General features: G+C 47.1%; 2 protein-coding genes across 4 annotated transcripts in view; one reads left to right on the plus strand and one right to left on the minus strand.

The window, feature by feature from the left end:
* LOC133932741 (solute carrier organic anion transporter family member 5A1) overlaps positions 1-4,544 on the plus strand; it is a 39,145-nt gene extending 34,601 nt beyond the window's left edge. Inside the window, exon 10 of the mRNA XM_062379560.1 lies at positions 1,094-4,544. Coding sequence (XP_062235544.1) covers positions 1,094-1,551 — 458 coding nt within the window. The 3' untranslated portion in view covers positions 1,552-4,544. The remainder of the gene's footprint in view (positions 1-1,093) is intronic.
* Positions 4,545-4,611: 67 nt separating this feature from the next.
* sulf1 (sulfatase 1) overlaps positions 4,612-12,257 on the minus strand; it is a 34,579-nt gene continuing 26,933 nt past the window's right edge. Inside the window, exons 12-20 of one of the 3 annotated variants that reach the window (XM_062379559.1) lie at positions 12,008-12,254; positions 11,786-11,882; positions 11,580-11,674; positions 11,359-11,430; positions 10,534-10,706; positions 10,041-10,183; positions 9,729-9,852; positions 8,207-8,240; positions 6,492-6,664 (exon numbers count right to left, since the gene is read on the minus strand). In XM_062379559.1, coding sequence (XP_062235543.1) covers positions 6,631-6,664; positions 8,207-8,240; positions 9,729-9,852; positions 10,041-10,183; positions 10,534-10,706; positions 11,359-11,430; positions 11,580-11,674; positions 11,786-11,882; positions 12,008-12,254 — 1,019 coding nt within the window. In that variant the 3' untranslated portion in view covers positions 6,492-6,630. Of the gene's footprint in view, positions 6,665-8,206; positions 8,241-9,728; positions 9,853-10,040; positions 10,184-10,533; positions 10,707-11,358; positions 11,431-11,579; positions 11,675-11,785; positions 11,883-12,007; positions 12,255-12,257 lie in introns of all 3 variants that reach the window. The other 2 variants (XM_062379557.1, XM_062379558.1) reach the window with 2 other exon arrangements.

The following is a 12,257-nucleotide window of genomic DNA, read 5'->3' on the forward strand; positions in this document are numbered from 1 at the left end:
TCTCGTATTAACAACCACCCCACTGTTTGTTGCAATCTTGTCAATCGGAATAAAACCCCTTGAAATCCTTTGTTTTGTTGAGTCAGCTTTGTTCCTGAAGATTAGATGTTAAAGATTAGTACTTATCCAGAAACCCCACTGGGTGTAATTCAGTGAACGTAATGAATCTGCATTCGTATATTAAATAGCCTCTCGAGCAGCTCAAGGATTCGGCCCACAATGGCAGTTTCTCATGATTCTTCCATTCTCCAAGTTTCTCCAGGTTGTTTCTAAGTGTAGTTCATTTTGTCTTCCTGCGCTCGTTCTCTCACTCGTCCTTGGAAACATCGACAGTTCACAGAGAGCAGGAATGCAGAGTTGTCCTCGTCCTCTGTGAACTTTGGTGTTGATGCTGCAGAAAAGTGCTCGAGGCTTAAAAAGCTCTGTCAGGACATGTCTCTCATCTGCCTGGTGGGACTGTGACCGTAAAGCTTTGGACAAACGTTTGTGTGTGTGTCTGTAGGGAGTTTGTGTTTATGTTGTTTCATAGTTAACAGTTTGTCTGAATCTGCTGTTATTGACTCATTATATAAACCTACAGCAGCTGATTCAATCCTGAACGTCAACACTGTAATAATAAATGAACGAATGACATTGTTTTCAGTTTTTTGTTCATTTTGATGGAAATATGCAGATTCAAAAACTAAAAGCCTTTAATTTTTTAGGCTGTAATTTAAATTATGGTTGTATTGGATCAAATATTTGAAAATTTCTTTTTTAATATTTAGTCACTAGAGAATCAGACCTGTCTCTGATCTTTATTCGAGTAAACGGTGCCACCTAGTGGTCATGATGCGGTACTTTCAATCTACATTCAAGCTCTGTGTCTCGGCTTTAACAACACACAATATAAACCATATAGAGAAGGTTGCATAGTGATTTAAAGCTAATGTAAAAGTAGATAAAGTTCCTTTCAGTTTTTTAGATATAGGAAAACTGAAAGGATGTGTACAGACGTTTTGAATGTATTTATCTTTGTTAAAAATGAATGACTAGATAAACAACGATTAAAGACCAGAAGTTCTCGGACTCAAACCTCCCTCTCTCTCCTCAGCCTACATCCCGACGCCCATCTACTTCGGCGCAGTGATCGACACCACGTGCATGCTGTGGCAGCAGGACTGCGGCGTACACGGCTCCTGCTGGGAGTACGACGTCACCTCCTTCCGCTTCGTCTACTTCGGCCTGGCCGCCAGCCTCAAGTTCGTGGGCTTCATCTTCATCTTCCTCACCTGGTACTCCATCAAGCACAAGGAGGACCTGGCTGAGCGCTGGCGCCAGCACCTGCCTCCGCTTGGCACCGTCAGCGACCTCATCTGCCACGCCGGCGGCCAGAAGAGCCACGCCCGCACCCGCTCCTGCCCCGTGTTCATCCCCCCCCGGCCCGACCCCCCCACCGCCCTGCTGCTCAGCCGCGGCCACAGCAGCCTCAGCTGCCCCGGCAACACCCTCGAAGCAATAACCCCGCCCATCCTCTTGCCGCACCACCACGAAGGCTCCGCCCGTGTCTGAGATCATGCCAAGCCTTCCTGCGGGGGGGTCCTTAGTGACATGTGCCTTCCTGTTTAGTGTCTCTGCATCCCTCCCTGTCTGCTCTACACCAATCAGACACAAGGGCGGCGCTCCAGCGCGGCTGCAGGACACCAAGGGCTGCTCATCGCCGTGTATGACAACAGGAAACTGACAGGTTCCCTCTGAGCTGATCATCAGACGGCCACTCGTCCACTTTCAAGGACGAGGACGCAAAGACATCACATGGTGCTACTGTGGAAGGGCGGGGCATTCAAACCTCAGTCACATGACCAACACGGCGTCTAAAGCACAACAGACAAACCTGTACTATGCAACATCCTGTGTACAGCTCGTCCTCCTCAGTACTGTACAGCTCCCTCTGTATCCGTACCTCTTTCTTCTTCTTCTTCTTCTTCTTCTTACTTCACTTCATCAACTCATCATCTCCTCACTGTCTGAACCTGGGAACATATCAGACCCTCCCTCTCTTGTATTTGAGCCATTCCTGGTTTGTCTGGTGAACACACGAGTCGTCTGCATCTCCAGAAACGACAAACGTGTCTTTTCTTTTTCTTTTTGTAACAGTGCCTCTCCGCTGCCTCGGCCAGTACACTACACAAATACAAAGCTAGCTCCCAGGGTACCTGCTGGCCACGTGAGGCCCAGTCACTGTCGTCCCAGTGGAGCTGCAGCGTCCTGCTCCGTTTCTCCCTTGGCACGGGAACCATGTAGCTCAAAGCCGACAAGCGCCCACGGTACAGCGTTCACTGACTCCCACGTCGTCAGTCACACTGTGTTATTATTGTGAGCTGTAATGTTTAGCGGGAGGAGGCAGCAGGAGCGGGATCTGATCTCTGAGCGTGTGCTGAAGCTACTGTTTGTCCTACGGATGTGAACAAACCTGAAAACTGGAAAGGAGAAAAGAAAATCTGCTCTCTTAATAAATCTGTATAGGTGTGTCCATTCTAAAGGCTTTAAAATAGACTAATGATATAAATACAACAGAGGCCACCTTTTAACAGCAGCAGTTAATCTGACAGTAACTCAGTTCCTGGGTGTCTGGTGCCCCCTAGTGGACAGAGAGATGATTGTGTGAAGGCCGGTGAATGTCTCTGTTGGTCAGACCTGCTGCACTGAGTTTAGATCTTTAGTTTCCCAAAGATCTACCCGAGCTTTAGACGAGCCGCCATCTTTGATTCCTTCTGCAGACCATGTGATTAAATCCAATTGTAAACTTGAGCTCCACACAAACAGTCAGTGTTTGGCTCAGAGCAGGTTGAAGCGTCCACCTCGGGCTCATGTCGTATTGTAATGATCTGATATATTTGCTCTCCTGTTGAAGCAAAGATTGAAGAAAGGAAAAGAGGCGCGTTAACTTTGCCATTTTCTGTGTTTAAACAAAATTAGATGAATTAAGTGAACAAATCAAATCTGTGCCACATTATTTAAAAGTAATTTTAGGGAGCCTTTTTTTTGTGAGGGAGGTTAGAAGTCCAATAAAGTGACTGTATTTTATATTCCAAACTGTATGAATTCATTTTAAATCTTTTAAAAGTTTGCAAATAAAACATTTCGATGCAGTGAATTCATTTTCAAAGTTAATCCCTTTTGGCCAAGTTTAACTTTTTTTCTTCTTCTTCTGCCGGTTTAAGATTTATCCCGCGGTAACGGCGTCGAATAATTTAAGTATTGATCGTGACTTAGTACCTCAAGTGACGTATTCATTATAAGTGATCATCGTGTAAATATTGACAAACAAAGCGTATTATAGAGCTCAGACATAGTTAGAAGCATATTTATGAACTAACCCTCCACATTGTAGGTAAAAAGAAAAAATAAAGACTTTAAGCTACAAAAAAAAAAAAATTGTCTCGCGGTGCCTGAACAGTATTATTCTCATGGAGCAGGGTTGAGTTCAGATTATACTATGTGTGTGTGGGTGGTGGGGGGGGTTATTGCAATGTATTATTTTCCACTAAGAGGACTGCACAATGAAGTCGATTTAAAAGCTGACCTGATGCGACCCACAACATCCTCCTGTCCGTCTGTAATGATTCTCTTTCCTTCTGCTGCTCCGTGATCGCTGAAAAGAACCTCCAGCGATAATGGGGACAGCGGCAAAAATATCCTGAGTTTTATTAATTCAACTTTTATTCCGTTCACCAGATGCACAGATGTTCTTCTGATCCTCTGAACATCTGGGAGAAGGAGTGAGTTAAACTGTTGAAAGCTGCAGAAACGTTTATCATCTCAGAATTTCACGATATGTATATAGTTTATATAGTTGCTTTCCTGTTGCTGATGGAGGATTTGAATGAAATCTTAGCAAATAGTGTAATAAAACTCTAAAGGAGCGTTTCCTCTCTGTTGTGATCAAGTTGCTGCGTTTTATATTCAAATCAAACCAATTCACTTTAATCTTTGAAATTTTGCTGATAGAACTAATCTGTGGCACATTATTTAAAGAAGGATTAACAAGGATTTCACTCAGTTTTCATGAAAAACTAATTGTCGCCATAATATATGTAAAATGTTCATAAAAACTTTAGTGGAAATTCTGAGATGGTAAACTGTTCCCATTGGTTTTATTGTGGATGATCCTCTTCCTGTATTAAGGTCAACTGAACACTTTACTTTTTACAGGGAAGGTCAGAGAATCATCCTGAAACGTCACATAGTTCGTTGGACATCTAAACTTAAGGCTGTCTGACTCACTGTACTGTAAAACTACTACTTTGGAATCCAGCGACGCCTGGATCATCACGACTACTGAAGCAGACGACTTCAGGTCGACTGTGCAACTTTAACACACGTCTCCTCTCGTCAGCGTTTTGAACTGAAGGTGAATTTCCTGGACAGAAGCAGAAAGTCGAGCTCTCACCGCTTCGTGTTCCCTCAGGAGCAGAAGTCCGGTGGATGTTTGTGGACACTTGGTTTACAGACGCCTTGCATACTTGATATTTGTCATTAAAAAAAAACTGGAATAAAAATAAAAAAAAGCCTGTCTTGTTGAATTTGTTGTGTCGTGTGGTGGGAAAAGACTTGAGACCGAAACAGGAGTAGGAAGAAGGAAAGAGTTTATTTCTTTAACAGCTTCGTGGCTTTCCTGAAACCAGAGTTGTTCTTACATCTACACACACCGTCAAGTTTTTAGCGTCTCTAACCAGAACGTACATCTCAGTTAGTTTTTTACAGATGTCACCGGCAGAAAACTTTATGAAAATTAAACCCTCAGATGAATGCAACGCTCGTATGACCAGTATTGAAGGGACTGCAGATTTACATTCGAGATGAATTGGCCGTGTGCAACACTGTACTCTGGATTATCAAAGCTCTACGTCAAACAGCACAACAAGACATTTGATGGAGAAAATAAAAACAAACTAGTTACACGATGACTATTTTCTATCCCCTGGTGATTGTGTCAGCATTTGTGATTAATAGTTTAAATTAGGATGCTGTGAACGGTGCCGAGGGCGGGACAGAGGGGCCAGATGTTTGTTGCAGCTGGATCATTCAGATGACGTCAGTTTATTTAACTGTGGTCGACCGTCCCACGATTGTCTAAAGTCTATGTGAGGTCCTGTTATTGTCACATGAACAAAAGGCTAAAAAAACATGGAAAAAGTTTAAAACAATAAAATAATAGTAAAGCAGATGTTATGTTGATTCTGTAACTTTATCTGAAGTGAAAGTCAAGTTCTCGGTTTGGAAAAGTATCGGTCGCGAGGGACACAAATTCGGTTGGAGGGTCAGAATGTGGAAATGTTAAAAAGTGCATTTGGGGTCAGTTTAGCCGTGAACTAGTGAGTGGTTACTATTCTGACGGGGCAGCCTTGTGATGAATAGATTCTTTACAGATGCTAATGCTAACCATCCACGCAGACGTTTCTCTCACTCCCTGGTTCTTTCATAAAAATCATCAATGGTGTTATCTGAATGGATTTAATCATTTATTCTTCCAACACTAACGTTTAGCTGCATTAAGGCTTTTTTCTTTTCTAAATATATATTTAAAAAAAAAACAACAGAAAACATAACACTGTTTACTCAAATGTAGGCACCTGTAAAAAAATAAACAATCATTTTTAATACTCATTGTACAACTCTGACTGACTGAGGTGGCGTCGCTCGCCGCTTCTCGTGGCGAGCTCATCACGCAGTCGCCGTGTCTCTGTGGCGACCGGCAGCTCATTGGCCGGCCGGCGCTCGCATCTGCCCTCAGAGGGTCTGATTGGAGGGTTGAGGCGGAGAGCCGCTGCCCTCGTAGTCCAGGGTGAGGGGCAGCGCCTGCAGGACCACCCGACGCTCTGCGGGGTGCTAGTCTGTGTGGTGGGGGGGCTCCCGGTGGTGCTGGCCGGCACCTTGGGCTTCAGTGTCTGTGGGGAGAGAGGGAGGTAGCCTTGTGCCTGGAAAATGTCCTCCTCTTCTTCGGGGTCGAGGCCCAGGCCGAGACCCCGAGGGCCGCTCACCTCCACGTGGCCGAGCCCTGGCTCCAGCTGGTTGTCGGGCCGGGACTCCAGCTCCGTCAGTCCGTTCCCGCTGAACACGTCTCCTTCCAGCTCCTCCAGCTGCTGCGCCCACGTGGCGCTCTGCAGGATGACCTCGTCTCTCCTCGGACCGGACGACGAAGCTGCCACTGGTGACGGCGACCTGGCTGCGACCCTCTCCGGAAGGTCGTTGACAGCAGACTCCAGTTTCCTCTCCAGCTCGAGCCTGGGCGTAGTGGGTGCTGGTGGTGTTTCACTGGGGGTGGGGGTGGTGAGGCGAACCTCTGGGGCCGGGCCGGGCCAGACGTCGCCGGCTGAGACCACCTCTCCTCCGCTGCCCTCGTCAAAGCCTCCGCCCCCGGCCCCGGAGCCCAGCTCTGGCAGGGTGGAGTCGTCGAGCGTATGGGTTCGGTTGAATTTGTTAAAAACGTGTCGCAGTGCAAACATATTATCTACATCCTTCTGATAGTTGACCCAGTCTTCTGGGCTGGGGCTGTAGGCGGGCCTACTTTCATAAAGGCTTTCGTTCAGGCTATACAGATCCTCCAGTCCCTGCCAGTTCACCTCCTCGTCCGTCAGGTTGGGCAGCTTAACCCTGTCGTCCGTCCCATATTGGCTGTGTGCTGCAGGAGAGACAGAAACAAGAGGAGGGTGAGGATCGGACCGGACGGCTGTCTCAGAGGTGACTCACACAGCATGCAGTAATGCCCTGCTTCCGCCTCGCCGTAAAGAAGCCAGCTGCATGGGGTTTGAGGCCCCAAGCAAAACACACACACACTCCCAGACACACACACTCTCACACACACACACACACACACACACACACACACACACACACACACACACTTGAAAGGAGCATCAGATAAGCTATGTAAACACACCATCCACATAAAGCTCAAGCCATGAGTAGTGCAAACACATGCTGCCTTAGAGATTCACATTAAAGAGTCAGACTGAAAAGAAAAATATTTAAAGATCCATCATGACAGGCTAACACGCTAAGCTGCACAGGAAAAACCTCAGAGCAAAGTTAACGAGAAGCCGGAGCTGAGCTGAAATGCAAAGTCGGGCAACCTGGAATAAAAAAAAGAATAAGAAACCAAAAAAAACAAGATGCTCAGAAGCAAAGAAAACGAGGCTGCTGACAAACGGTGTAACCCAAGGAAAAATTAAAGTTACAGAAATTATAAGTGCTCAGAAACAGAGGCAAACAAAAAGACAAAATGGCTTCAGCGAAAGGTTAAAAATCAGAGTCTGGCTCAGTTTGACGTCTGCACGTTAAAAACCGAGGAGAAAGAAGAATCAGTGCCACGTTTGTGCAGCTTTCCCTGTAAGGGGGGGGGCTACTGCAGCTACAGACGGGTGGACACAGGCTCAGGGACTCACAGGACGGGGGGGCTCGGCCTCCTCTTTGGATGCTGCTGCCACCTGGTTAGCAGGTGCCAGAAACAGAGGTCAAAAAAGGTCAGTAGGTGGGGGGGGGGGGGGGGGGGGGGACTCAAGTGTCCGATCTACTACTAGCTGATGGGCGAGAGATGTTCACGCTAATGTGATGATGACTGTGTGCTGGCGGCATGGAGGGTGACGTTAAACATAAAAAGCAGTTGGACGTTTTGGGAAAACCAAAAAAAGGCAGAAACGTCCATCTGCTTTTGGGTGGAATGTGATGCGTGAATGGGGGGGGGGGGGGTGATGAAGTATCATGCATTGTCATTCACGTGCACTTGATGCTCGGGTTGATCTCAAGTCGATGCACATTTCGGCACCTCCCCTTTCGTGACGTCCTCGTTTCTATTTAGCCATGCTACGTTGACAAAAGCTGAAATCCATTTTGAAAGGCTTTTTAAAAGCTGCAGGAGCAAAAGGTGTGAAGACACTGAGCACAGAATGTTTGAGATGCTTCTCCCATGTTGGAAGAGACGGCAGACGAAGGTGAAGGCACACACATGACAACAGATGAAGCTGCTTGAATGAAAAACAAAAACGTTTTGCAAACTGAGTTGTTAGCGTGTCCCCAGCATGCAGCCACAGACCAGAGCGAGCACCGGCACGCCACGGACGGATGGATGGATTAGTGGGAATAACAATAATGAGGCAGTTCAGGGCCATGCAGGTTGTTAAAGGAAATAAAAGCCACTGAAGATAAAATAAAATTGGGTGGATACCTGTGTGGCTCATAGCTTCCTCCATCTTTACCTCCTGATCGGAAAAATAGAAGCAATCGATTGTTAATGCCTTGATTCAGGGAGACGTGGGGAGGGGAATAAAAAAAGAAGATCATTCACACTGGAGATTTCCTCATGCACGGCTGCTACTCCCTACGGAGAAATGCGATTATTGCATGATCAGAGGGAGGAGAAGGAAGAGAACAAGGAGGAGAAGAGTGTGTGATCGGAGCTGGATGGAGAGATGAGGAGCGATCGCGGTGAAGTGGTTTGTGTGAGGGAGAGAGAGGCCGACTGGGTTTCCCCTCCAGAGCAAAACACACAAGGTGATAATCAGGGTTCTAAAGTGAAACACCACAAACAGATGCGGCCGACTGCTCGATCCATTTCACCCCACGGTTAAACTCTAATAATCTATTCCTCCAACCAAAACATCACTTGGTGTAACCACAACAGCAATTTCCCGGGTCCGGGGAGCTGGCGTGGCCCCCGAGCGAGGGAGAGACTTCCAGCTGCTGTGTGACGTGTTGGCACGGCTCTGACAAGTCCGGCGTGCCAACACTGCAACACAATCGGTTGTGTGAGAGCAGCTTGGCCGCCCCCCCCCCGTGCTCCGCTCTCCAGCTGGTAATCACAGACATGAAGTTTTGATTCATAAAACAATGCAGCCGCTTGGTGCCACACACGAACCCCCCCGGCTCGGCCTCACGGGCTCAGGTCATGGAGATACGGACTTATTAACCAGCTCCATCGATCAGAGCCCTGCTGGTCCTGAAGAGAAATGATCGCGGCTGATTATAACAGCGGTGCATGTCGGGCTCCGATTGCCGTGATGACAGCGTCCTCCAAATAATCTCTCTCACACTAAGTGAGTCACAAAGAGGAAAGTGGCCAAGACGCACAACTGGAACATGGTCTCATTTTCACTGTACCGACTGCAGCGGGCTTTAAATCAAAACACGGGGGCTGTGGATATGCGTGGGGAGGGGGGTATGACTCCAGCAGAAAGGTCCTGGACTGAGAGAGAGAAAGTCAGAGAGTGGGTGCATGAGTGAGTGTGTGTGTGTGTGTGTGTGTGTCATCATGAGATACACATCAAACAAAACATCAACAGAGAACACACACAAGACTCGGTGATGATTTCGCCGACCTCCACCTGAATCTCCCCAAACACATGCAGCATGCAGATACAGTATGGGCAAACACACAAAGACACACACAAACACACACACCACTGAAACCGAAACAGATTCAAAACACGGCAGAGGATTATAATGACATCTCCCAAATAAACTTACCCCCTAAATTATGATTTCATGTTCTTCTAACGCATATTCAAATAAATTCATCTTTAAACGCAGATTGCTTTGTTCCACTTTGAACTTCACTCTAATTCCCCTTTGTGTAAGAATCTGTTTCAGTCATCGTGGGCGTGACGACTAAATCCACTAAATCCAGTGCATGGTGACCAGTCTGTAGGTTCAAACATCTCAGTGGGAACTTATTGAAGTGAGAGTTGTACCTGAGTCCTGTCCTTTAGGTCGGGGGTTACACTGCTTGTAGCCCTGACAGCTTCTCATCTCCATGAGCTGAGCGTGCAGCGTGTTCAGCACGTCCCGGTCCACTGAGTACACGGCGTTGGTCAGCTGGGAATCACATCCAACTTGTATCAGTGTCAAGTTTGTGAGAATAATATGTTTCAACAAGAATTGCACTAATGAGCTATTTTTATAAGCAGATCTTTACAGGAGCCAATGAAAAAGCAGTTTGCGAGCAGATGGACACAGACGACGGCAGCAGCTGGATCCTGACAGTAGAGCAGATGGTCACCCACCTGGTAGGGGTCACTGTTGAGGTCAAAGTACTCCAGGAAGCCGGTGGAAAACTCGCAGAACAGTGTGTTGTGGGTCTCGTTGATGGTCCTCAGGCACCAGTAGGTGTTGTTGTTGGAGCTGGTGCAGGCGCAGAATCCGCCCACTAGACGGGAACACAGAGTCCGTCAGAGTCTGTGCAACTAGTAATGTCTGAGCAGACCTCAGTCACTAAGAATTCCTTTGTAACAGCTAAAGAAAGAGGATGTGACGAGTGGAGCGCTGGCTGTTACCAAATTAGAATTCATCTAAATTGACTTAAGAGAAGGAGAGTTGATATTAAGAATTACATCTTAAGGTGAAAGATGTTTGTGCTCTCGAACAAGGCGGGCTCCCTTTTGGGAAAACCCGGACTCTCCTCCATTAAACCATCGTTTTCTTTTCCTAACCACAAAGACTGGAGCTCGTCTGAGGGACTCTCCTGTGCTGTGAGGAGCCTGAAGTGAATATACATACATGACCAGAAAGGAGCGGTCTGCCAGTGGTCGTTGTTGTGCGCGAAGCACGTGAGTCCGGGCAGGCTGCAGTCGTCTCCCTTCCTCTGCCGCTTCTTCTCCTTCCTCTCCTTCTTCCGCCTCCGGATCTCGTTGTACAACTGAGCCTTCCCGTCGATTTCCTGAGCAGCCTCCCTGTGGAGCAGACGCGAGTGTTAGAAACAGCGGGGACGTGAATGTGTTGTCATCCCCTGGCCTCAAAGCGGCGGAGGGTCTGGTGGGGGACTTCCAGAAGGCCTCACTGGTGCCAGGCTACGACAGTCTGTTTACTCTCATGTTTAAGCTCTTAGAATGTCCAATTTTCTCTGGGTTGACATTACAGCCACTGTTCTCCTCTTCATCCCTGACTGCACTCAAAAAGAAAAAAACCAACAGCTGCTTTGTATTGACAGGATCTGTTCTCAATGTTTCCTGGTGCAAGTTGATCGCTGTGTTTGAGCGACTGACTGATTTCCCCTCTGTTGAGTCATTCCATCTTTCCATGCGACTCAATCACTTCCAGACACACACGCACACACGCACACCCACGATGACATGGCTCCTTCAGAAACCTGTGTGGGTTTTCGGTTCACAAACATCATGGACTTATAACAGCACACACGCACACATGCTGGACTGGTTCATGTAGAAGCTTTAGTGAGAAGGTCACTCGGTTGGACCTGACATGCAGGGACCGTGCAGACATCCAACATCATTAAACACAATGTTCACACACTTCGATGCAGATTCCATGGTCAGTGTTAATCTACAGGTGACACTAAATGGGCGATTCGAAGGGGAAACTCACTTAAAGGGATGGAGCTGATCACTCCTGCTCTTCAATCTCTCTCCCCTGTTTCTGTCTCCTTTGATATAATAGCTGTTTTTATAAACAGAGACACAGACTAAGCACCGTGGAAGAAAACTTTTTAACCGTGCAGTCCAACATCGCTCGGCCTTGAAACACAGTATTAATAACTAATAAGTCAGAAGAGAGGGTATTTCTGCAGTGAACAGTAAACAACGAACCCTTTCTTTCCACAGTCACACTCGTCTGGCCGTGTCCTCTTCAGGTGGCCTCTCACTTCCCTCAGGTTTTTGATTTTGTCTTGAAGTGCTTCAATCTGGGAGAAACAAACACTTTATACTATCTGTTGTGACAGTTCCTTGACCTCTAACAGAATACACATCCCAGTGGAGTGCTTTGAAAACCACAGCCAAGGATTTGTTCTCACCTCCTGGTCCACGTAGCTCTTGTGGTCTTTCCAGGCTCGGGATGATTGGTAGATTTCTCTTTCACAATGGACACTGTCATTCATCAGAATGTAACACCTGAAAAAGACGAAGAAAAACATGTCACACACTCCTCTTTCGACAGACATGCAGTATAAAGGCAGGAGAGAAGTGAAGTTAGATTAAGGTTTCCGTTGAGAGAGAGACAAAGATGGATTGCTTACTTGTGCGTGACTTTCACAGAGTGAGGGTATCCCACGGCATTCGTATCGTCGGCCAGCATCTCCTCTGATCCGTCGTCTGTCCCCAGATCAAACTCTGGACCCTCCTCGGTGTGATGACGCTTGGAGATGACACGGCGGCGGACAGCTGACTGATCATCGGCTTGCAGATCAATGTCATAAATCTGTCCTTCAAACTCAACAGACAGAGACCTGGTGGGCCGGGTGTGAACAAAACGTGGCCGATAACCTA

This window comes from Platichthys flesus, chromosome 21 (genome assembly GCF_949316205.1).
Source record: "Platichthys flesus chromosome 21, fPlaFle2.1, whole genome shotgun sequence".
Taxonomy (NCBI): domain Eukaryota; kingdom Metazoa; phylum Chordata; class Actinopteri; order Pleuronectiformes; family Pleuronectidae; genus Platichthys; species Platichthys flesus.